The following is a 26,751-nucleotide window of genomic DNA, read 5'->3' as shown; positions in this document are numbered from 1 at the left end:
CACGGCGGCTCCATTCCGCAATATTTATAGCAAAAAATGCTCGTGTGCCGTTATTGGGGCGTGCAGTCAAGAACGCCAGGCTGTGAAAATAAATACGGAGGCCTCCACCATAGTGTCCCTCACAGTCCACTTTGCAGTTTCTGGACGCTAAACCTTGCAATTTAGCATAACCTAACACTTATCACACTGGTGTGGGCTGGAAGAATAACACAGCGTTATACATATTTATCACATGCGGGATAACAGAGGAAAATGGTGTGAATGATCTGTTAATTTGGCGCACACATCGCAAAACAAACGTCGTATACAGAGTGAAAATACTTAAATCACGGCCTTCCGGTTCTGAAAGCGCGGAATGTAATTCAACGGGCCGCGCACGAGATCAATAAATACCGACAGTCCCTGCAGTCTCATGAGAGTGAACATAATGACCTGCTGACTCGCATTTTATTTAGAAGCGTGAAATTACCACATATGTCCACGTTCGCCTTCATTTAAGCCACTATTGAGATCATTTCATTACCTGAAAAATAAAAATGAAAGAAGAACTGACCTGATGCTAACGATTAATTATATAGCTGGTAAATTACTATATGAAACCATATTTTGCCTTAGAGACATATAATATGTGCTGCAGGCAGGGGGAAGAAAGCTTGACATGCGCATTTCTCTCGCATAAGCACTTTATTTTTTTCGTGGCTTGCTCCACGCCCTTGACCTAATGATGTCGGGCTAGCTTTGCTTTCGCAACGTTTTAACGCTGAAAATAATTGTTTTTAGTTGATACAGATCAGATGGTGTAGGTGCGCTTCGACACGAAGAACCTATGGCAAACCATCGCCGTAAAGCTTACACAGGTAGTCTGGCGGCCACAGAAAATCGTACTTCGACAGTGCACCTATATGGAGGAGGATAACGCTTTGTACGCCCGGCCGTTGCAAATTTTTTGGGGCAGCTGGCAGACAACCGCAGCGCCCCCACACTGCGCTGTGGTTGCCTATTGTAGGAGCTGCCTCTCGAATCACGCAAAGATTTTTTTTTCATAGTAGCTGTCATCGAGCAACGTCATTGCCGCGATTACACGTCATTTGCTATTTTGTTTCCACTTGACATTAATTTGCATAAAGCTGTGCCCCCTCTGCCGCAGGGATTAGCCGCTCAGTGGAGCAGATTATAAGAAATGGGTAGAAAGAGACAGAATCCTTGCAAAATACGATACGACCGCTGGTGCCTAGAGAACAGCGGAACCTGAAAAACCATTTGTAGCAATTGCCACTTGGTTTAACGGTTCTGCAGTGTACCAGAAGTATGCCTCTTTGGAATGACCACTCATTGGTCATTCCACTGACCACTGAATGGACGGCGCCCGTTTTTACATGTGCCGTCGCCACGCACTAAAAGCGGTTTTCTTTCAACAGCAAAAAAAAGCCCTTCATCATTGATCAAATAGATATTTATTCCATCCTCTTCGGCCTCTGTTCCCGGGAACGTGTCTTGCGAATCTCTTCTAATCTTATGGTCAATTGCACTTGGAACTTTTGTATCCTCTTCGTCACTACTTCCAATCACTCTTCCGATCAATACTTCCAATCCGCCCACCATGGTTCTGAATGGCGCTGGCTGACACTCCCAGGGATAGATCTAGTGAACACGTCCGACGATTGCGACACTCCATAATGCGAAATTTGAGCGAAACTTTATACGTGTTTTCATTTCGCGATATATTGAGGCAAAAAATTTGCGACCGATATCGCCGCACCTCCTGGTAGTGGCCAGTGCCGTCAGCGCCTTCGCAAAGGCAGGGGCGGTATCGCAACACGAGCATGGTGAACGGCATCGGAACCCGCCGTGGTTGCTCAGTGGCTATGGTGTTGGGCTGCTGAGCACGAGGTCGCGGGATCGAATACCGGCCACGGCGGCCGCATTTCGATGGGGGCCAAATGCGAAAACATCCGTGTGCTTAGATTTAGGCGCACGTTAAAGAATCCCCAGGTGGTCGAAATTTCCGGAGTCCTCCACTACGGCGTGCCTCATAATCATAAAGTGGTTTTGGCACGTAAAACCGCATAATTAAGTTTAAGAACGGCATCGTAGCCAGCTGTGGAAGAAGACGACGACGAACGCACGGGCAGTGGCACGCGCGCGTTCGCACGGTTTCACCGACGTCGACGCTCCGCCCAGGAACGGGCGCCTAAGGGCCGCGCTCTAAAACGCTTGATCCTTAGAACCGATCTAATCAGCTTTTACTGCTTGGCTTGGTGGGAATGGCATTTAAGTTCGTCAGTGAGAACGGGCGCCAGGCAACCATAGTAACGAATGTAATCGTGGCTGAACTCTCGGACGTTGACACAGTTCCTACGAATTACAGCCTTTGTAAATGCTGCCCTGGGGCTCAGGCAAACTTGGTGTATTCGGTTACTAGCATCAATGGTTTTTGAGCGTCCCGCATCGCGAACTGGCTCGTACGTTCGCATAACGACATAGACCGGCAAATGGGCGATTGAGCTAGCAGCTAAGCCTTGTTGCTAAGTTGGCGGTCCGTGAGGTCACGGCGGTTCCATGGCTGGTGCCGTGCCAGGTGCCGGACGAAAGACAGGTCCAGAGCGACGTCCGAGTGGTGGGAAAATCAAGTTTATGTACGAGTTTACATTTTGAGTTCACAAGAAAGGCTTCATGATTCTCGGAGCACGCTACATGTCGGAGTCCTTACGTCTGAGCGCCCAGCACTACACTCAAGCTCCAGCTTTAAGCAGTCGAGTTCCCTCTTTCGCTTGACGAGGGAATTCAATGTCTTTATCTCGGCCAATTGGAATCGTCGAACTATTAGCAAAATCCCACTCATGATGTCGCACTACCACGCCGGACTCCGTCTTTTAATGTCCAGCCTTCGAACCCGCCAACGATGCAATGGACAGGCAATTGCATGTGAAACCGGAATCGTAGCTGTTCCCACGGAAGTCGTTGACATGGCTATATCGCAGCAATTTGTTCGCCCTTCGTAATGGCCAGCTTGAAGCGACTTCAGGAATCTCGTCTTGACAGTCGTTGACAGCGCTTTTTGGCCGGCCCTTGCGCCAATAAACACCACACATTCATTCATTTGACACTCCTTACCGCTTCCAAAAATGCGGTGGTTGCTATCACCTCTAAAGGGGCTTCTTTGTTTCCCGTTTATAGCGGTAACACGACCGATGACCAAGTGCAGCTTGGGGTTCCTGAACTCGTTTCGTTTGTCAACTCTGGTCCGTCGAGCAGGCGAAGAAGCGTCTCTTGAGGTGACGCCGGTTTCTTCGCCAGCGCTTTGACATCGAAAAGACGATGACGTGAGGATGGTATTCCACAGTTGCATGTTTGCCGGTGAAGCACCTTTTGTCCAGAAGGAAAGCTAAGCATAACAACCGGCAGCCACGGGCAGTGTTGGCGAAGAAAGAGCTGCACGTCTGACTTTGGCGTTCAACGCGACAACGCAACGTGCGGGCTATGAAAGACGCCGTTGTCGAGGGTTACGGAATAATGTTGACCGTTTGGGTGTATTTGACGGGCACCCGGAGCATTGTGTGCGACCTTTTTTTGTGTGTGTGTTTCATCTCTCGATAAGAATTCGGCCGTCGCAGCCGGAAACCGAATCCACGACTTCGCATTCTATCGTCACTCAGACGGATGAAATCTTTTCTCATCCAACCCAAGCATATGATACTATCCGATGATATATACCCAGCATCCATTGTGGTGGCTCAGAGGCTACGCCCTTCTGCTGTTAAGCATGAGGGACGCTGGTTCGACTCCCGAAGGCGCGGCGCGCCACATTGCGATGAGGGTGGAGGGGAAAAAACGCTTTGACGTGCACTTTGATTGCACGTCAAAGAAGCTAAGGTTGATAAAAAATCAATACCGAGCCCTCCTATTCGGCGTCCCTCATAGGCCGCTGGTTTTAATGCTGCCCAGCCTCCCTCGGCTGCTCGTTACATTTTCAGCTACGCCTTGCGTCCCACGTCTGGCTTTGTCTCTTTCTTTTTTTTCTTTAGCTCTACAAGAACTGGTACGTGGCATTATTGCGCTCTTCTTTCGAACAACGACGACGAAGTATTCACGTCGAATGAGCATAAACCTTTGCCCGTATTATCTGTCAGCAGACGTTGGCGATTTCATCCGATGTCTTCCATTCACACAGGCTTCTGCATGCGTTGAGCGGACATCGTCAGAATGACGATAAGAGGACCGCCCATTTCCTCTAGTCGCGTATGGAGCGGGGATCTCACTGTTTAATAGTGGCTGATGAGCGGCGCGGCTCAGGTAATGCGCTTGCGTTGAGGCATAGCAACTTCGGAGGCTTCTGCCTTCCCATCCGCCAGGCGCAGGGCAAACGACGGAAAGAAGCCCCACCACGATTGGGTCTTAGCTCGAGTCTGAAGCACTGCCGCCGGGCTTTGTCTCTGTAAACCGCGTTCGTTTGAAGATTCTTGTTTGCGTGCGTACCCTAACGAGATTGCCCAGCGCTTTCGCAATGCCCTGCGGGTATAGGTCCTATCAACCTCGATTAACGTCATATGTAACCGGCTTTTCTTCTTTGCTTCTGTCACTATGTTTTTTTTTCCTACGAAGGAAACTATCCCGTTGACATGTGCTTTCGTTAATTTTATTACGTAAAATGACCAGAAGTTACAAAGATTATTGCGTTACCCGAGGTCACATCAGCCTAGGGTGCAAAAGAGGGCCTGGTAGTTCGCGTAAGCATCGATTATCATTGACACCTTCTTAACCCGATGCCCAGAGGTCCCATCCGACGATGCAGGACAGTAAAGGGGAGTCGAAGATTTAAAGGGACACTAAAGGTTACTATTAAGTCAACGTGGACTGTTGAAATACCATCACAAAAACCTCGAAACGCTTGTTTCGTGCCAAGGAGAGACTTATTTTAAGAGAAAATGCGTTCTGAAGCGTCCGCGTACCTCTAGCGCAGTTCAAATCGCCCGCCCTCCGATCGAGGAGAACTGACATCATGGTCTCATAGTGACGTTGCGCCATCGGTGAGTAGAACGGCGTCCGCAGACGGCGCTACGGCTTTTCTGCGCAAAACGCGAACGCGCGGCCAGAAACAGAGCCAAGACAGAGCCGACAGCCGAGCGAAAGCGGGAGTATGGTGGCTAGCGGAAGGAGAAACGAATTACGTCCCACATTACGTCCCACGGCACACGGAGAGTCCGTTTTCGTTAAACTATAGGCTGCGGCGAGCTCGCAGCGTGGTCGGCGTGGTCTATGAGAAGCGACGAGCCTTTTCGCACTCGCAACAGGGCATAAAAATGTGCGAATCGACGCAAAACTCGGCCTAGAAACGTGCTTCGCCACAGCCAGGGCTCAATACGACCCAAGCTGGCACGACCCAGATGTCGTTTCCCGCACCGCCACCAGGCGCCGCTACTATACCTCAAACTCCAGCGCAAGACGCCCATAAGCTGGTACTTCATTCTATGACGCTAACTTCGACGCTCGTCGCAATGGACCCTGACACCGACAGATTGGCTCGCGATGGTGGGCTCAACTTCAGCGATTTGAGCACCGACGAGCGCGACCTGCTGCTGAGGGCTCGCACTGCCGGCGTCGTTGCGTACTACGACGGCGGCCTCGACACCGGCTCTACGGAGCGGGAAAGCAACGAGGGCTTCCCACGACATCACATGGACGTGGCATTCTCGCTGCTTGTTCCAAATGAAAGTTTCGCGAGCCAGCAGAACCCTCACAGCACGACGCGATAACTAAACTACTGAAACTCCAAAGCGTGCGCGGCGCAGAGTCGAGCGTGCAGAGTCGAGCGAAAACGAAACCTTTCGAACACCCATATTACTGAAGGTTACGTCAAAATGTTATTTTTTCTTAGAATTGAATAGAAGTAGACTAGTAGCATTTTATTCCGTCTTATAATCGAATGAAATGATATTTTTAATACGAGTAGTTGAGTATTAGAAACACAAATTATGAGGAGACCTTTCGTCATCGGGCTAGTACCGGAATGTCGCTGGGGGGTCTCAAATCGTGTCATGCATTTACCTCAATTTCTCGGTTACTAAAGCTCTGTTCGCGATTATATTGACGCCTTAGACGTTCTAGAACATTGCTCTACCACTTTAACTTGAGTTTCTGGTAACCTTTAGTGTCCCTTTAATGTCACACAACTCAATGTTGACGGAGTGACAGGGCCCGTTACGGCGTGGTTATTGCTGAATATGACCGACGGATGTTTTTTTCTTTCTTTCTTTCACTTTTTTTGTGCTGTACACTGTATAAGAAGTTATGAAACAAACAAAAAACTTTTTCTTGCGGTGTCCTGTGTTGGCACTCAGCATCAGCTTCCGTGCCTATTATATTAAATGATATGTACTGTTCCAAAGCCATTGAGGCTAGCTGAGACAAATGCAGTATTTCTATATTTTCCTGTTGATAATGGGCGTTCAAGCTGAAGCCATGATCCTGCGCACTACAGTGGTGAATGTGTTGCCACTTCGGCAAACCGCTAGTATAGGCGGTGAACAGGCATGATGCGCGTAAACAGTTATAAAAATAGCCAGCAGACACTGACGAGGTTATCTGTGATGTGAGCAGTATCTTTACGAATGAACGAGTTCAACGATGGCGCTATTTATATGGCATGTGCTCGTAAATACAAGTGAAATGTTGCATTTCTCGTTGCATACGAATTGAAAATTTATGGGGTTTTAAATGCGCCGACAACACGATCTGATTATGTGGCACACCGTTGCAGGGGGCTTTTGTCACGGGGAAATTTGATTGCCGGGGTTCAAAGCTCGGCACACGAGCGTTTTTAATGCGATGTGACCCAGGGAGTATTTTTTTTTAATGCGAGTGAGACTGTCACTTCTCTCACTTTCTTTCTGAAGTTAAGAAATCACAACATTGTTGGCCGTATACTCTGCGCCGCCAAAACACCTGGCAAGTTGTCGCATCATGCGCGCCAGAAATAAACGGAAGGTGGTTCTGAGATCGAAGTTCGTTGCCACGCGTTCGGGCATAATTTAAGAGGCCTGTCGCGCTCATGTGTGAACACGCCTGGTTACGCATGAACGGGCTGTGCGTCATAATTTCCGCGAAGGTCACGCGCCAACGCGCTTAGTTTAGATAGCGGAATCAGGCCTTGTTTGTTTTTGTTTTGTTGTATCTAGGGGTATCTAGGAACCTCGAGTGTAATGGTTGCAGTGCGTCAACGCGAAAAAGCAAGCAAAAAAAAAAAAAAAAGAAAGCGTTTGCTAACGACGGCGTCACACAGAAATTAGTATAAATTTCCTTAGTCTTAACTGCATACTGATCGTATCCGAGTGATGTATGCAATGTAGTACGACATACTATAATATACGGGAGTATACAATGTAGCAACTAGAATGCAGTCGGGCCTACTTGTCGCCAAACCACTTAGAACGAACTGTGACTTAGCACGACCCGTTTTCTATATCACTCATTAAATTTTGCAAGCCTACAGAGAAACCCGCTTACTTACAACGGTCTGGACACCGCCCGGTTCGGTTAGAACGAACGAAAAGAACCAAAGCGCAAGAACTTTTTTCCGGTGGGCTAGTTGGTGATGCATTCGTTGTTTTTTTCCCTTGCATTGGTGTGTTCTGTACGTAACACTGTTACAAAGAACCACAGCACTGTGATGTTTCGGTTATGCCAGTCGCGATAACTTAGACGCATAGAGAAATCGCTCACATCGTCTTTAACAAGCGCTCTGCAATCACAGCGTGCCAAATGCCCGCGGCTAGTTTTCATCGCTCCGGAGATGTAAGAAATCAATAGCAAAAAAAGAGAAAAGGTCTGAAGTGTGGCAATATCGCCGTAGCGCTGTCCTAACGTGCGCTCGCACTTGTCACTTTGTCAAAGCCTTTCTCTCATCGTTAAACATTTCTCGCAGCACCTTAGGCACCGTCGTCACATAGTTATCGTATAATAAGTCTTGGTTGGCGAAAGTGATATTCGTAGCAGGTGAATGGAAGTCAACCGAACAGGCAACAGGAAACTAAAGCCGAGAGGAAGGACTAAGCTGAAGGTATAAGGGGCACTGGTCTTACAACTAGAACACCCGATGTTCGCTGGGATTCCCTTACTCAAGACGATGCGTTGTAAGAGTTGTCGGACGATCCCACCGCTGTCATCCAGATGTAGGAGTCGTCGGACAATCTCGCCGCTGCCACCATTTGAAGGAGTTGAAGCTCGTAGAGAGGAACTCGTGTGAACAGGATTTATTTACATTATTTACATCTTAGACAAGACATACATCGACAGTCTAGCGTGACTCCCAAATGGAGCCCGCAAGACAAAGCATACATCAAACTGCTTACGAGCACACAGCTCACTAATACATCTCGAGCACGACAACGAGCACTCAGCTCACTAGTACATCTCTAGCATGACAACGAGCACTCAGCTCACTACGACGAGCACACACTAGCACACACTAGCAGCCGGCAAACGCTGCTTATAAGCTCTCTGCTCGACGTCATAGTTCGACGTCATTCAAGATGGCCCGCCCTTTTGGAAGATGAGGGCTGTCATACACGTGCCGCACACACACACAGGTGTAAAGGTCCGGAGCCGACGTCAGAGGGGCTTCGTAGAACTCCTTCACTCAAAACGGCGACGAGGCTAGAGGTTGGCGGTTTCAGCACAAAGCCTGCTTCGTCGAACTCCTTCACTCGCAACGGCGACGAGGCTAGAGGTTGGCGGCGGCATTCTAAGATGAGGTTACCACCGCTGGCGCAACTGGCTGGCAAACTTGCACTGCAGCTGGCCGTTCTTAACAGCGTGCCATTCAACTGGCCCAACAAGCTAACCCCATAATGCAGTGTGATCTTCAGTCTGCGAGGAACCGGGTTTGTTTTTGTTTTACAACGAACCTGTATATGGCTAGCGCCGATTCGTCCGGCCCTCAGTCCGCCGGGAGTGATGTTACGAGGCATCGCGTATGAGCATGCCGTTAAAGGACCGCTTCGCTCCGCGAAGAGAAGGAAGACCGGGCATGCCGCGTGAGATGCTGTCAGTCATTCTGCATTAGCAGCAGCCTGTAAATATTGTAGTGTACGGTTTCGTCTCTTCCCCGTGCAGTAAGCTCACGCTGACGTTTCTTAAGAGAGCCTTCGGCTGTAAAGATAACACACGTACAACGGTGTCGCTGGTTGACTCAAGCTTAGACTGGAGGAGCAGCCAAAGCGGCGGTGGAATCGAATTCGTATTAGGCATAAGTGGGAACATCTGCTAGATATCAGAGTTCAGCAATGCCAGATTCTTTGTATTAGACGCTGAGACTCGCATCGGCATTCCACTTTTGCTGCGTCGCGAAGGGTACTCTCAAACAACGAGATGAACTTTCTCTGCCTCGTGCCCTGCCCTTTTCGTTGTTTTTTTTTAATTTTTTTTCCTTCCTAAAGCGTCACATTCACTACAGTAGGAAGTTTTGCTTAGGGTGTTTTGCTAAGAAAGCTACAACAGGATGTTTTCAACGGCATTATCGAACTTAAGTTCTGTAATGCTGTGCATTCGATTTGAAGTTTGAAATATCTATATAACAAAAAGAAAGAAGAAAGAAGAAGCTTCAGCCTTCAAAAGCGAGCGGAGTCTTATAGTTCCACTGATTGGTTGCACTGATCACAGGCAGAGCGCAGTTGGTGGTTAGACCAAGCTGCAGCCGTTGAGGTTACTGTGCCTGTTAAAATGAAAGACGGCTCGTCATGATTCCACGGGTGTGTAACTCTGCAACGTATCGTTATAGTGAAAAAGTTGAAAGGGTGACATTGCAAAGCAATAGATGATGGGGATATGTGCATAAATTTTGCAAAAACATGACTGTTATGTCGAACTTTCGAATGTAGGAGTGTGCGAATAATAACTTTTGAAACCGAATCTAATATGAATATAATAGACCCAGAAGCGAATTGAATCGAATACCGATTTTGTTTTCTCATAGTTTCAGCCATCCATTTGCACCATTAACATAAAGCGATGTTCATCTAGTGTAATTAGTCTGTTAGCAAGCTTCCGTTATTAGATTGCATATTATGACATAGGCGGAAAGTTTTCTTAGGCCAAATGTATTTAGAGAGATGAGAAGCACAACTTCACCGTTATGTTTTTTTTATTTACCCAACAGTCTCGCTCGGTCGACTGACTGACCTTTAATAACAGTTGCACTTAAAATTTTGTGTCACCTCGAAGGATTGTTCACTCAAGTGACGGCCTTACACAAGTACTTACAAGTGCTTACAACTAGGAAGCAGTTTAATTTCACAGCCCAAGTCCCACCAAGATAATAAACTTCCTTCGTGGAGAGATAGATAGATAGATAGATAGATAGATAGATAGATAGATAGATAGATAGATAGATAGATAGATAGATAGATAGATAGATAGATAGATAGATAGATAGATAGATAGAGAGAGAGAGAGAGAGAGAGAGAGAGAGAGAGAGAGAGGGGAAGGCAGGGAGGTTAACCAGACACAAGTCCGGTTTCGGTTTTTTTTTTTTTTTTTACCCTGCATTGGGGAAGGGGGTATGGTGATGAAGAGAGAGAGAGAGAGCACAGTTCCGCGCCCAAGTTGACGGTTCGCGCCGAGTCTACACGGTGCCCAAGACCTGTCGACTTGAGGTATTTCAAGAGCGCTTTCGTGGCCTTCTGTGCCATCGACGCGAACGGCCCGGGTCCAAGGATCTTCATTACGGAAAATGATTTATAGTCCAGCTGGTTCAGTGCTGTCCGGAGAACTTCGCGCTCGACGTCGTGTTGGGGACATATACATAGGATGTGTTCAGTCGTTTCTGTGGTAATTGTCTGGGGTAATTCGTGTAATTGTCTTTTACTTAATACTGTCTAATCAATAATACTGATGCGTCTTTTCGGCAGGACTGCCGCCCCTTTTTTGCTGCTCTCTCTCTCTCTCTCTCTCTCTCTCTCTCTCTCTCTCTCTCTCTGTTCTTCTTCTTCTTCTTTGTGAGTTGATTCTGATGTCGAGTGGATCCGGCTTGGCCTCATTTCGGTTACTGAGTTAATTATATATATATTTATAACCTCTACATGCAAATGGCGATGTTTTCATCCCGAATAAATGCTGTAAATTATTAGGAGGGCTTTTTTTGTGTGTGTGAGTCGTTAGCATTGTCTACTGGAACGAGAAGCAATACTGAGACAGATATCATTCTCGTGCATTTCGCACGCCGTTGATAAATGACTCTGTCGAAGGGGTCACTGAACTCTGCAGCTTTTCTTCATGGTCAAAACAGCAGGCTAGGCAATTTGAAGTGGGGTGAAGATACAGCAATATATTCATTCTCTAGGTATAGGCTAGACATGCCATTCGACATAATTGCTACTTGGCTACCTCCTTATTTAAAAAAAATATAATAAACTTTGTTCTGCGTATATATTTACATATATTGTGTCTGTGCATAGTGTTCACAGTGGAAGTTGAAAAAGGATGTTGAAGTGAAAAAATATGGATGAGGTAGCTGCCGTTGGGGCTTATAATTCGCTTGTCCTGCTATTGTCGGGATTTGCAGAAATAAAGTGCAGAAATAAACGCAGAAATAAATGCAGTAAGCTTTTAGCCACGATAAAATTTTTGGTGAAGAGGTAGAGGCAACACAAGAGAAACCTCATATGACGTGGGTAACAGAAGTCTGGTAATGACACTTTTGGGGGAGAGGGGAGGGTAGGTTTGGGCATCGCCGGGGGGGAGCGGGGGATCTTCCCCCGCTGGAAAACTTCGCATGGGGCTCAGGCCCCGGAGCCCCGTCGTAGTCGGCGCCTACGCATTACGGAGCACTGTTCATTTAAAGCACAAACAGAGCATCAGGAACAAATTAGCAGCATGATGCGCAAGCAACACTCTTCGGTGAGTGCGAATGATAGCGGTTTAGCCGCAAACGTGCGTCACTCTGAGCGGTCCTTTCCTGCACAAGTTCTCGTGTGTTATGTCTAGTATATGGCCGTCGGGATGAAATTTATGGCACCTCTGCGCCGATTTTATGTATGATCGCGCTCTGTTGACGATTTGAAGTGTTCGAACGCTACTCGAGAAATATTCGTATCTACAAATAGTGATTATTCATTTCAAAGACCGAATCGAATTAGACAGTAGTCGATTCGTAATCCGAAAGTTCCGAATATTCGCACATCCGTATGCGGATGTGAAAACAAAAAGAAAAAAAGGAAAGAGAACAAACATCAAGGAAAAACCTACACACGAGGCTGAAAATGCGCGCCTGTCTTCTGGTCGTAAAAAGGCCTTTCACAACTTCCCCATTAACGCGCCGTGCCTGTTATACACCCACACTCTCGTCTGGCCTTGTTTTTTCTTAGCGTCGCCAACGTTGTTCAGCTTGTTGTGGTCTATGCGCTAAACAGCAGGAAGAATGCCGTGGTGGTGTCGGTCGCGCGGGGCGCCTGGCATTTGGGGACTGTCGGAGGCAGGACTTGTATGTAGAGGCTCCATCGCTTCGCCGGTTGTCGCTTTACGAGTCGCCTCATTTGCAACCTTCTGGCGAAGGCAACATGGTGGATCGTGTGGGTGGACACGGGTCGATGCGTAACAAGAAGTGACGCTACACTTCACTGCCGTTTGTGACTTTTTTGTTACTGGTGTTGCTGGGTGGCCAGCTTGGATCCTGTACATTAAGTATACATACCTATAGTAAAGTACATACCCATACATGCCATAGTTAAGCACGCGATATTGTTTCGTTTCCGTCACTATAGGACGACAACTGTGGTTCGACGGCATATAGGTCGTGGTTTCCAATCTCTCTCTCTCTCTCTCTCTCTCTCTCTCTCTCTCTCTCTCTCTCTCTCTCTCTCTCTCTCTCTCTCTCTCTCTCTCTCTCTCTTTCTCTCTCTCTCTCTCTCTCTCTCTCTCTCTTTCTTTCTTTCTTTCTTTTTCTTCTCCTTGTTCTTCTTACAGAACGACAAATGCTCGCATGATTAACCATATACATACTGCATTGCTTGAACGTTGCGAACAGCTGTTGCCCAGTCGACGCTGGCGAATTATAATAATGTCGAGGAAGAAGCGCCCCTTCAGGAAAATTGCTTTCACTTTCCCTCAATGTCATAGGCTTGCATGCGCTCTTTAATAAGCTAGCTTCGACCCCACGGTTGCGCTGCGTGCTAGTCTGTATGGATCGCCTCTCACATGAGCACTTCAGCTTGATCGTTTTATATGAAGCGCGCTCTTAAGAGCATATGCGTGCACGTATTACAGCCAGCGGCATGCGCGGCGCGCGATGCCCCATGTCGCCATCGCTCTCCTCTAGATTACCCCCCCCCCCCCTCTTCATTTACGGCCTCCCCACGACTGCCGCGTTGTGAAAGGCTGCCGCGGCGTCACAATCCCGAAACGTGGCGTGCATGCATAGCAAGACTCTCTCTTTTTTTTTCTTTGCTCGGTTTGCGGTCGTCCGTTCTCGCTTGTATAGCTGGCAGTTACGAGTCAGCGTTGCGAGTCTACAATGTATAGTAGGAGCCCAATTTTTCTTTCTTTCCTCTTCTTTTTTTTCGGCCTAGATTGAAACCGGAAGGAGAATTCGTTGGTTGAGTTTCAGTAATTCCGAGCGGTCTTGGTTAGGGGTGAAGTGCTCTTATTTTCTCATGTTCGTTTCTTGGTTTCTTTCAGATATGAGTACCCAGTTAAGTTAGTCAGGAGGTCCTTTCAGTTCAACTACATCGGTTATCGTGGTTATCATTCTCTGCTTTTGCTGAACAAAACTACAGTGTTTGTTCAAAGGGTGACGCTGTCGGTTATACCGTGCTACCAGTTCCACTATTGAGCTGGAGTTCCGGGTTTGCTGAGAACACGACGGCAGAGTTATCCCCCACGTGCTGAAGATCCAGATGTTTCGGGCTGTCCGCCACGTCGTTCTACAATATGCAACGTTCCTGTCAGTCCGTCGCTTCATAAGAAAGCAGGGCACAACTTTTCTGAGATCTTGCTAAACCGTGCACTACTGATGTCTTGTGCCAAGGATGCGTGGTTCTCTTATCGCGACTTAATAAGATAGTTTGCAACAAGAAAAAAAGTCGCAGTTTCGCCCCACAACGGTGTTACCCGCGTAAAGGACAACACGAACATATCTCACTCGATGACCGCGGACACTCGCTGTCACAACGCTGGAGTGAGGAAGCGGGGCAGCAGCGGCGAGCAAATTCCCCTTCGTGCTGCCTCTCGCTTCAACGCGACCTAGGCGTGCGAGGACAGAGCGCACACGAAGCCATCAACTATCTCGGGTTGCCTTGACTGCGAACCCACCGTAGATTACCTGCAAGACGCTCGCGGGCCGAGCAGAAGTGGAAAGGCGAGCAGCGCCGCTTCCTTCCCCCTCCCCTTTGCACGTGCGAGAAGACGCAGTCGCACCAAGCCAACATCCTTATCGGTTCAGCCTCGCATGCTTTCCCTCGCATCTGCAGCATCCGGAGCGCGGCCGCGATCTTATCACACTTAGAGCTTATGCGCAACCTCACGGCGATGCCGACGACGACGGCGTGAATTAGGCTGAAATGTCCATATAATTGATATCGCAATAATATTGCTTGGAGGCACCACGTGATGTATATGAATAGATAAACTATGAGCCGATTTAGCAATGATGGAGCTTTATATTAGGTGAGGCGAATGTGCCGCTTGGTTGAGTGAAAACGACAGCGGCCATTCCTAAGTAACGAACTAACGCGACGAATTGCGAAAAACAGGTAGATAGCTTCAAAAAAAATTTCACCCTCCTTGAAAATGCGGCCCGACTAGGACTGTATCTTCATTTCATATCTTCATTTATTTCATGTGACAGTGAATAGCCGACATGTCGCTAACATCTCCTGAGAAAAAGGCACGAGGGATAACGGCTCTGCTTCAACGGTCCATTGGCTCCGTCTTATAAGCATGATCATGTGACTCGCGACATACTGGTGGCAGGTACAAGCGAACTAGTCTAATTTCACAGTTGGTAGACAACACTACACCTGCATAACTTCGGCCATCTGACTTTTTTTTTTTTTTTTTGTTATCTCGCCTATTGTTGAATTAGATTAAAGTTAGTCCTTTGAAGAGCAGCATGAAATTAAGAGCTAACTAGCCACATGTTCGAAAAAATCGCCGATGGTCAACGAAAACTGCGGAAGAAGACATTAGTGGCTGTACAGCCAAAAGCATAATTGAAAACAAATATACCATCAGCAGTCATCAGCACCTGCACAAAACTATAGGATGAACGTCAGCAACGCGATGTCACGTGGCGCTTAGCTAGCACTAGGAAATGGGTCACCATTTTGTTACACTAAGCCTCTCACAACGTATATAGTGATCTCTCAAGCACGCAGCGCTGCGAGGGTATGACTCGGTGTTGTATGTGGTGACCTTTAGCTCCCATAGCGTATAGCGCTCGCGGTGATTCGCATCGGTCGCCGTGTGCCGCCGGCTTTCTTCGATCGCAGCGCCGGCTGTCTCTTCGCCTACCCTCGCCGACCGGCGCAGCGGCGGGCGCGTCGGTCGCCCCCCCTTCTCCCCTCCAGCCGCCAGCGTGTCTGCGCCCCTCGACGCTCGTGGGGAGATCGAGGAACCACTGCGCCGGACGCGGTCGCTCCCGCCTGCCCGCCCGCCGACTTTGTAGCGTAGTAGTAGAAGTGCGCGCTCCCTCCTCAGTTGTCGCGGTAAACGCGCGCTTTCGGAAGTGCCGCTTGCACGTCGTCGCGTCCGCCGCTCGTCGTTATCGTCGTTGACAGTTGTCGAGGGCACATCGTCACGTGTCGGGACGTTGTTGGGCATCGAGTCGACGGAACCAACGATGCGTCGTCGTCGGCCCTCGTCCGCGGCAGCGTCAACGGCCTGGCCCCTCTCTCTGCGCTCTCGTCGACATCGTCGTCGCTTCACGGACTGAAGTGTCAGTGACGTTTCTATGTGACCACTGTGTCGGCGCTTTTCGGCTGCCACATACAAGCCCTGTACGCGAAAGCGTTGACGGCACCTCTGCCTCCCTTCGCCGTTGTCTCCCTATAGTTCCCGTCACCGGCAATTTCCTATTGCGTGCGTTGCCCGACTTTACGCTCCCATCTTCCTTGTCGCTTTAGTTGAGATCTGTCGCTTAAGAAATCGTTAAGAAGTGCTGTTTTCTGTTCAAACATTTGAGCCAGGTTTAAACTTTCCCTTAAATTATTCCGCCTGCATTCCAAAAGTGCCGTCTTGTCAGTCAAAGCCACCCTTTTAAGTTAGTTTGTTTTGTCTTGCTCATCGTTAAGCCGATCGACCTTAGCGGGTTTACGCAAATTTCTTCCAAGCGTTCCTAACCGTTCAGCTTGGTTGATTTCCCCGAAATGCCTCGACAATGATTGATGGCGACTAAGGCGCATGACCGTAAGCTTTTCAGCGAAAATAAACATAATGTTGCTTGAGCAACCTTCTGTTTCTTTTTGATCGAGCACAATAGGTATTTCCTTTTATTTTCCCCTAGGCTCGAGTGCGATTCATTGTTCTTTGTCTCGTAGTCCAAGATTTCCTGCACCCGGATTTTCAGAAAAGACAGGCTTGTTAACTGAGTGGGGGGAAAAAAAGAAAGGAAAACTAGTTGCCCGTTATTTTTCGTCTGTCCCGCTCTCTACGGGTGGCGCCCTTCTAAGACTCCAGGTCCTGCTCGTTCCGTTCAGCTGCGTATAGGATTTGCATGGGCTAAATAATTTAGCATAATAATGATTCGTCCATGGGAGGTGCTATTGGAAAGAGATTGATTGCACATTAGGCGATTGAATACGTGCTGCGGAGAAGTCGCTTAGCGTGGAGAACGAAAAGGGTTCCTACTCTTAGGTTTGCTTACGCACCACACCTATATTTTGATGAAAACGGGGGTCGAGGTTTTCTCGAATCTGCTTTGGAATCCGCGCTTGAGTTGTGCTCGTTGGTCGAACAGCTTTCTGCCACCCTTTGAGGAACTGTTTCCCTCTAAGACTGGTCACAAAACTTACGCATAATTTGTCTTTGAAGGATATACCCAATCCCACTGTCACTTCGAGAAAGCGTTTCATGTCCAGCATCAGTGATCAGGAAGCGAGGTTGAGATACTAAAAGCGTAGTTACCCTCGTCCCATCTTCGGAGCAAGTTACGAACGCTTCGCTATCGCCCGCAGCTGTGCGCGACAAGTGACCCTTTTCACGTTCTATTGTCTGAATGGACAAAGCTTCATTGTTCGGGCCGTCACCTGGAGGAGAAAGCCTACTTTCATGCTCTCAACTGGAAGCGGTGTAAAGCTCGTCCGTGCAGCGTTTTCGCTCGATATCGAGCGCGTCTTTCTATTATATATATTTTTTTCTCTATTAAGCTGTTCTTCGCGTGACTGAAGTTTCATATTTCATGGACGGCTAGGCGCAGTCGGAGAGACAAGGACCAAGGACGGCAGTTTACTGAGCTGTAGAAGCACTCAAATGTTTAGCCATAATTGTTTAGAATGCTTTATTCGCAAGTTCGTCCAGCGCTCACGGCGTGAGAGAACTTAGAGAAGGGCGGAATTGGTCGCCATAGCACAGCGCCTCGACGGAGCCAGCCCACAAGGCTGAATCTCAATCTTTCTCGAGTTCCAATTTACTTATCTTTCCTGTCGCCTCTTATACTCTCGCACTTAATTTATTTTCGCTCACGATGCTCTTGCTTCCGAAACCGTGACTTCGGGACGCAAGATTACTTTCCTCCATCTAGTTCGCTCATCTAGATCCATCGCGGTTCGTTGTGTTCAGGGCCGTATACCTGACTAAAGTTTTCGTCTTTTTGGTCAGTGCATATAAGAAGCCGAGGCCGTCTCCGTCTTACGTCTTCATCCTGCGTCGCATAAAAAACAGCGCCCCTGGTGCACCTCATCATAGCACAGGGCTCGCCTCCTGTAAGAAGTGCGCCCCTGCATCCATCCAGCAGCGCGTCTTGTCGCCGCTGTGCCGCTCTCTCGCACGCGGAAGCGCTTTCTGACAAGAAGATCGCCCGACGACTTCGTTCCCTTGACTGACAGCCGCCCGCCGCGCGGCGACGAACACGTCCCGGACGAAAACAACGTGGGACTCGTCTCTCTGACTCAGCCGCGCGCCGTTCGAAGCGGGGTCGCCCCGGGGCCCGAGTGAGGGCGAGAGACAGCCCTCCTGATTTCACTCCCGAGGGAAAGGAGGAGGTGGGGTCCGCTCCGTCGACGTCCTCAGCAGCCGTAGTCGCGACGAGCTGCAGCAGAGCCGCATTATGTCCACTGTGGTCGCCTAGTTCTCGTAGTTCGTCGCGCTTCTCTCATTCGCCAATATAGCTTTCCGCGCCTTCAGCCTACGTTCGTCCTTTCAGCCCATTCAACCCCCTCTCCCACCCACCTCACGTCGCTGTCGCGTCCTTCGCTCGCGCGTTTTGAATCACTGCTGTACCTTCCCGTACCTTCGCGTTTCCACGGGCAAGTTCGCACCGGGGCATTGTCTTTCCAGTGTTTGGTTTCCCCGGCTCCGAAAAGTGTTCGAGGCCTCGACGATCATCCATATTTGCTCGAGGACCCGTTGCGTTCCCCTCTCCGCTTCTGGTAAAGAATAGAGCGCGAGTGCTGTTCTTCTCGTGGCATAGTATTGAGTTTGTCAACAGCTCCACCGTTTCACTGATCCGCATCTCCACAAGTGTATAAGGCGCGCAGTTTCTAGATTCAAGCGGCTCCGTTATGTTGCTGCACTCTATTAGTTCGCCTCTGATTATAACTGAAAAACTCGCGCTGCGTGGTGCAGGGACGTTGAGGAGTGACTGCTGACTTCTCGTGGGCTCGCAAGATGCACGCGTGCGTTTCTCTTCCCTCGTTGTCGCCTGTGCGCGGCGCGCACTCACTTCCTAGGTGCGTTTTATTTTTTATTTTTTCTACTGTGTTTCTGGCCCGCACTGATGACCGCGACCGTGTCTCCTCTTCGCGTTGCCGCTGAACGCCTTCTGTAGCGCTGGCATTGTTTACACCGTATTTCCCGGGTCCCGCACGCGTGCGCGCCGTCACTAAAACGAAGCGTCCCGCGGACGCAGCTGCTTCGTTCTCGCCAGAAAGTGAGCGAGGCTTTCGCAGAGCAAGGGCGCGTCGAAGCCGGGTGCAGATACGGAGTCTCGCGGATCCGTCGTGTTGTGCACATCCGTGAAGGACCTATCTTCTTGTGTCGTTGGAAAAACAGCACAGACGGAGCACGGAGGAGCGCGAGTGAGCCTGTACCTGTGTGTTGGCGAGCGGCTGACTTTCTGTGTTCGAGTAGTGACGCACTGCTTTTGACAGACACTGTGACGAGGACGAGTGTGACAGCGGGCGTTATTCACCATGGAAGCTTTCCGGCGAAGGCACCACTCTGTGCGGGACGCCCTGGCAAAGAAGGGCATGATGCCCAAGAGAAGGTTCTCGGTCTGGTAAGTTCTGCGCGAGAGCGCTTATCTGGCTGCGTTCTTGCGCGATAATGACCCTCGAAATTAAATTAAATGCGTGCGCCTTCTTATCGACCATCTAATAGGGGTGTGCGAATTAGCGAAATTTCGAATACGCATCGAAATGGCTTTGCTATTCGATTCGTATACGATTCGAGTATTCACTAATTGAAGTTGTTGAATATTCGTTTCTTTAGAATGCTGTAAGGGAGAGCAGTTCTTGCAGTCCACGGGGAGAAATATGGAGGCAAGTCGATACTCTTTTGAATGATACTGGTGCAGGTGAACCACGGTTGGGGTGCTGATGATCCAGTTCCTAAACGAACACACGGAGGAGGTCACTTAAACACAATAGTTACCAGCCCATGAGTAAACATGTCTCGCCTTAGACAGCCTACGAATTCGATGTTTCGATTTAGGCAAAGCAATTTATCATTCGGCCGACAGTATAGCGCTATACGAGCGCTATACTGAGCGCATCTGAGGTCTTGTTGTACCCCCCTTTTTTTCTTCTCTTTTTTCTTTAATTACTCTCATAGTCATGGTGCTCCAGCAATTGATCGTACTTTCCTTTGTTTCTTATTTACAAGCGTCTCAGTTAACACAGAACCCTTACCAACTCGCCCAATTGTCAGTCCTATTTCCCAGTTAGACTGACATCCAGTTGCTACCCGCATTAGCTGTATTAATGAACACAAACAAGCCTTTTGTGGCCGAACGGACACCATACCACTTGTTTTTAGAAAGTGGAAATAATAGATATTTGAGTAGATATTGACAGGTTGTTTTTTCTCGAATATTCGTATTCGATTAGAAAAGCTTGCTGTTCGAACACCCCTGCTGTTTAATGAAACAATGCGGACTGCATAGTCATTACGCACTGATTGAGGACCCATTTGGTCCTGCGTAATGTATATAGCAATAGGATCAGGCACACAGGACAGAATCCTTTTTTCTATTTTGTCCTGTGGGCCAGGCTTAAAGTCTTTATCTACGCTAATCTTTCTGTGGATCAGAGACCCCGCTATGTGACATGTAAAAACATCGCATTACGGCATCGAATTCAAGCAGGGAGCTGCAGTTTCTTCTGCGACGACAAATTTTGCCGCCATTGCTACGCTGCTTTTCTTTTTTTTAACCTAATCGAGAAGCAAGTGGTAGACTGTGTCGCTTAGCATTATCTGTGTTGTCGAATTCGCTACTTCAGTGAATTCGACAACAAAAGCTGATCTATATGATGTAGACGTGCTTTTAAAGGGATCGTGTAGTGACACGCGTGATATTATTGCACAGCGCTGACCTAACTCCAACGTACTTGCATGGAACACACCACGCTGCTGTCCCTGTAAATAGCGTTATTGTCACTTTGAAAGAAAGCCTGCCTATTTGAGCATTTGCATGCGTAGAGCGTTACGTATTGTTGTGTACGCCGTGCATTTTTGTGGACGTTAGCGTAGAGAGAGAGAGAGAGAGAGAGAGAGATAGCTTATGTTTAAGGATACGAAATGCAGAGAGGTCGACCTGAGGTACATTCCTCTAGCCAGCTATTCTGCGTTGGGGGAAGGCGAAGACGGAAAGAAAGAGGGAAGGAAAAGGCGCATGATGGGTGACGATAACAGGAGAAAGATGTAAAGCATATAGCAAGCAATTTCGACTACTTAAATCCTACAGTTCAGGCCCGTACTGCTTAAAAAAATCAAGTAAGGCCTGGATGGCCTTATGTAGAACGACGCTACACGGGCCTGATTTTTCAGCCCTGGCCTTGCCCAGGCCCGTGATACCAAGCCCGGGCCCGGGCCGGGCATTCATTACTAAGCTTAGCCCATGTCCCGTGCCTTGGGGGACGCTAAAGATCCCCTGGTGGTCAAAATTAATCCGGAATCTCCCGCTGCTACGGTGTGCCTCATAATCACATCGTGGTTTTGGCAGGTAAAACACCACAATTCAACTAAGCTTAGCCAGAGCCCGCGTGTGCATGCCCCAGGCCTGGCCTCTAAGTAAACAAAGATATGTCTTTTTACGTACAGGTTGTAGCGCATGTGTCACCTTTTCGGGGTCTAATCAGCTGCAGTGTATAAGCAATAAAATACCTAAATCTTTGTTCCTCCTTTTGGAACATCAGTGATCTGGCCCATTGCCCGTGCTGTGATTCTTCCACTGGCGCGCGCATGCATTTACCTTGATCGTACGATTTGGTCCTATGAGGTCATCTAGCATGCGAATATATATATATATATATATATATATTATTTTTCCTTGCGCGGAAACAATGTTGGTTTTGGGGGAAAGAAAAAAATTAGAACTTCGTCTGCTTTTCTATTTTCTTTGCTAAGCACTTTCCACGTGTCACTTAAGCTTGGCACAGAACGCCTTGGAGAATGCACTGCATAATGTTCGCGTGTGCGGGAAGACACGACTTAGGCGCTTTAATGAGCGGGCCCGAGCCCGGCCTGGGCCCGTGCACTGCTCTAGAATTACGTGCTGTTTCGACCACGATCTCGTGACTCATGTGTGTGTCCGCTTGTAGATGCAAAATGTAATGCAATTTGTCTTTTATTTTCCATCCGCCTCGTTTTGTCGCTTAATCGTTTCACTTTATATATTCGGAGCTGCTAAAAGCTGTGGAACCCCAATTCTCTCCTATTGCCAATAGCACATACGAAAGGAAAGCTTTGTGAATTCGTTTCCAGGGTATGTATCTATACAAAAAAAAACTGTCGTGATAGAATTCTTGGGAAGAGCAACTTCCAGTCAATAGTAAAGAGCACTTATGAACGAGAGGCTTTGTGAATTCGGCCTGTGGTATCCAGAAATACGTATTATAAATATAACTGTGATAGGAGTTAAAGCATCAAGTTTACACCTCTGTAACGCCGCAATAAAAGCTGGTATCGCACTTGGGTAAACCGTAAAATGCTGTTAAGCTCTATGATCATGTACAACCTAGTTACTTCACTTGGTTGAACATGGTTCTAGAACGTACAGCTTTCTAAATGGGATCTTTGCAAAAGTCACTTACCGAAGTTTAAATGATTCAGGTAAGCAGCCGATTAACATATTATTAGCTTTGTCAGCTTCAAACGCTCTACCAGCTTCCGCGGACAGAATCCAAAGATAATTTTTTCTTGCTGAAGTACGTAGTTGTCAACTTTCTGGTTCTCTTTCTTCCTTCTTGTGTTGAAGAAGTGTTCTTTATTTATTCAAATTTTTGTGAAATGCTTTTAACTCATCATCAAAAATCTGCCCCGAACAGTCACAAGAATCAAACCGTTGCTAAAATTGAACTGTTCCTTTTAATTATTGCAAATTTCATCCAGTCTGGCTTTGCAGTTGTACAGTTGGCGCATTTTCTCGTTCCACTTGTAATGCAAAAGGCAGGGCCCCAGCTCAAGCCTCTGCTCAGTGGTGTCGACGAGCTATTAGCATGCTTCTTTTCCCTTCATTTTTTTTTTTGAGCGATTGTCGATCGCTCTGAATATTTTAGGGGCAGGACTCGTATACGAGCGCGTGAATAATGTATTTCTGCAAGCGTCCGTAGTGGCGAAATCCTTTAGAGCCTAAACAGGGTCTCCCGAAGCGAGAACAGTGCGAGACCATTTTGATGTAATGATGCAGTCGATGCCCTAGCGGTTATTTTAGTTCGCAGTTATTTCATGAAGCGGCTTTTGAGAAGCCCAATGCCGCACCGCATATCTACACGTAAGCATAATTTAAATTGCGTCAAAACCAAGTTAAACTGAAACCTTAGGGCGTTATGTACGCCAGCGCTGACAAAAAAATTGCGTGAAGAGTCCGCTTGGCGAGTCATGTCTCCATACCGCAGGGCGCATACCGCATTTACCAGAATTAGTTTTTTTTTTTTTCTCTTCGGGAAGCATACTCCAAGGCTGGGTTCGGCAAATTTCGGAGTGGCTGTGAAAGTTTTAGACCATTGGCTCTGGTCACTGCGCACGTTTACACAACTTGGCGCAATCCTTCCCGAAACAGCCCTAACATAAGAGGCGCGCAGAATCCCCCAAAGGAGGACCGGATTCACAAAGCTGCTAGTATGTAAGAGCTTCCAGACGCTATAGATATCGGATCACTGCTTATCTTGGTCGGCTACAAAACACGCGGCCATAGGTCCGTGCTTAGCGAATTGCAATTCATTTCTCTCTAGCATACCGTGCCAGGCCACAGCACATTAACGGACGTGATGTAGTGCGTATGGCCCTTGTACGCCACGTTTATTTTCGTTCATTCATCTTATACCCATCTGGTACCGAGCTCCATAATTTAGTTTTTCTTCGAAAGAGAGAGGGGGCTGAGGGGCGGGGGCTATTGAGAGGTTCAGCCACGTGATTTCGAAGCTTACGCTCTCCCGTGCTGAAAAAAAAAATGCTTTATGCGTGGTATCAGTCACGACCGCACAATGCGGTTATGCAAATTTCTTGGAACAATTGATACTCTCTTTAGGAGAAGTAAAAGAAAATGCTGACAAATGGAAATAGCATATACGCATTGTGCTGCGATCTACTGGATTCGACCGTAGAAGGCCTGGAGCAACTTGAGTGTGTGATACGCGTGTTGTGCGATGGGGCGTATATGCAAATCGTATTGCCGTACGCAAAGATAACAACCTTTACTTTAAAGTGAGCGACGCCGGTCCTTTGATCTCGACCTTCGTTCGTTGTCGTTCGTACGCGCTATATGACATACGTAATCATGGACGCTATAACGTAAAGCTATTCCAAACTTTTCTATTCCAATTCTGCAATCAGCCCTCCACGATTGGTCAAAACTTTTTTGGACCACCCCCACTTCACCTGTCTGTCACGCGACGTCACGAAAACCGCGATAGCTCCCCATCTAATATGACGTGTACACACTGATTATGCATAATTTGACCGAACAAAAGAAAAATAGTTAGATCTGATTCGACGCCTTTTTGCCATTAGCCCTCGGCTATTGGTCAAACGTTTTCGGGCTGCACCCACTTCACCTGCGTCTCACGCGACGTCACAAAACCGCAAAAGCTTACCGCGTGAAAGTGACGCGTACGCGGTAAAGATGTATTAATATGCCGAACAAAACTGAATTTTCTTCTGAATAGCCGCAGGCTGCCCCATTCCGAAAGGAATAAAAGATGGCTGCCGCCGATCGCTCAGGCACTGGCTACTCGCCCCTGTCACAGAGCATGGGTTGATTTGCGTGTAATAAAACATTTTGCATGGCCGTATAACGTTATCGAGAACTTTCGGCACGTTTACTACCTCGTTCTACCAACTCTTCTTTGCTGAGGATTCGTTTTAGCGTCATTCTTAAGCTTCCGTTGCATGCCGCCGCGATTGTCGACGAGCCACCGCAAGCTAAGTAAGAGAAAGCGGACCAATCGCAGACGCCGGCACCGCCCTCTTCATCCGGTTATCGATATTCAGTGCAGTGGCTCGGCCCTATCGAATCCCTTTCCACTTGAGTATGCACCTCGCTTCTTGTGAGCCAATTAGATAAGACAAGCCGCTCAGTGCAGGCAGTGTTATTCGTTTTTCAAGCAAACAAAAGTCACCTCCTATGAACGAGGGAAGCATTTGATTGGTTTGTGCAGACAACCCTGGGGGTGACCGCCCGATGTTTGCGTAGGTGGTTACGCAAATTTGACGTCAGGAGATTGGAATAAAAACATATTGGAATAGTTTTACGTTATAGGGCCCATGATATGCGCACGCTGATTATGCATGATTAGACCTAACGCAAGAAAAATAATATCTGATACGACGCCTTTCTCGCCATTAGCGAAAAAGACTTTGTTTGACCAATTGCTATTGGTCAACCTTTTTCGGGCTGCATCCACATTGTCCGTCTGTCACGCGACGTCACAAAACTGCGAAAAATCACCGCGTCAAAGCGACGTGTACGCGTCAAAAACGTATTAATACGCCGAACAAAACGGAAAGTTTTTCTGAATAGCCCGGCGCTGCCCTGTTCCGAAAGGAATAGGAGATGGCTGCCCGCCGATCATTGTGGCACTGGCTACTCTGAGCTGCCGGGAAGTGTGGATTTATTTACGTATAATAAAAGATTTTACGTGGCCGTATCACGTTATCGAGACCTTTCAACACGTATACGACATTGCTCTGTAAATTATACCTTGCTGAGTATATGTTCTAGCGGCATTCTTAACCTTCCGTTGCATGCCGCCGCGATTTTCGACCAGCCGCCGCAAGTTAATTAAGCGGAAGCGGACCAATCGCAGACGCCGGCACCACCCTCCTTATCCGGTCATCTACTTTCACTGTGCTGGCTCAGCCCCATCGAAACTCCACTTTAGCGTGCTCCTCTCCTCTTCTCAGTCAGTTAGATAAGAGAAGCTGCTCAATGTATAGGCAATGCTATTCGCTTTGAAACCAAAAGAAAGTGACATCCTGTAAACGAGAAGAACATTCTATTAGATTGGGCTTCTGAAATACCGCTGATGGTTACCACCCCCCTTTGCATGCGCCGGTGGTTACGTAAATTTGACGTCAGTAGATTGGCATAAAAACAGATTGGAATAGTTTTACCTTATAGGGCCCCATGTCACACCAACTATATAGCCTGCTAGCACATCGTGGTTTGTGTAAGCAATGTACAGTGCTACTTGGCTCTGAGGTAATACCGTATTTGCATTCGGAAATGAGCATTCACAATACGACACCGCTGCCTTTAGCTTTAGGTGCTTGTTTTACTTCCGTGTGCGGCGAAGCGACGCCGAAAGACACGCATTACGATGTCTTATTGCACTGCTTCCATGGTTGGCTTACCTGCGCCAGCCGTTCAGAGCGCATGAATAGATGCGGCTACCTTCATTCGCTAGAAACCCAAGTCACGTTTCTCTCTTGTGGATGACACGGTAATCAATTGAAATGAAGGCAGGGGTTAAGCGTGCCAAAGCCACGATCTTATTACGACGCACACCGCAGTAGGGGTCTTCGGATTAATTTTGTCCACCTATAGGCGTTCGATCACGACCGTGGCCGCGATCGAACGCGCAACGGCATAGCCATGCGCTACCTTGGAGGGTTGACACGGGAATTGGTAGTTGTGATACTCTGTACCGTACCACCGGCAGTCTGTGTGATTCTATTTCAAGTAATTAGGCATCTACATCATAAAGTTAGTCCGTATAAGGACAAGCGATAAGAGGAGGACAAAATGAACGTATAGGGCAGGGATGTCCATCCGCAAGAACTAACGTTGATAACGCAATCTTCCTCCGTTTCTTTTTTCAGAAAGTAATCGAAGCCACATTTTCTTGATGGTGCTTAGTTTATATATATATATATATATATATATAT

The 26,751-nt window shown here is 47.9% G+C and overlaps 1 protein-coding gene across 3 annotated transcripts in view; it reads left to right on the top strand.

Moving 5' to 3' along the window:
* The window catches only part of LOC142575591 (rap guanine nucleotide exchange factor 2-like), a 716,743-nt gene that overhangs the window by 323,811 nt on the left and 366,181 nt on the right, over window positions 1–26,751 (top strand). Inside the window, exon 1 of one of the 3 annotated variants that reach the window (XM_075685093.1) lies at window positions 15,642–19,423. The exons of the other annotated variants lie outside the window; for them this stretch is intronic. Within the exon in view, the coding sequence (XP_075541208.1) occupies window positions 19,338–19,423 (86 nt within the window). The 5' untranslated portion in view covers window positions 15,642–19,337. Of the gene's footprint in view, window positions 1–15,641; window positions 19,424–26,751 lie in introns of those variants that run through there. 3 annotated transcript variants of the gene reach the window in all.

Source organism: Dermacentor variabilis, chromosome 1, assembly GCF_050947875.1.
Source record: "Dermacentor variabilis isolate Ectoservices chromosome 1, ASM5094787v1, whole genome shotgun sequence".
Lineage (NCBI taxonomy): Eukaryota > Metazoa > Arthropoda > Arachnida > Ixodida > Ixodidae > Dermacentor > Dermacentor variabilis.
The sequence above is the reverse complement of the archived record's forward strand: the minus strand, read 5'-3'. Positions and strand labels throughout refer to the sequence as shown.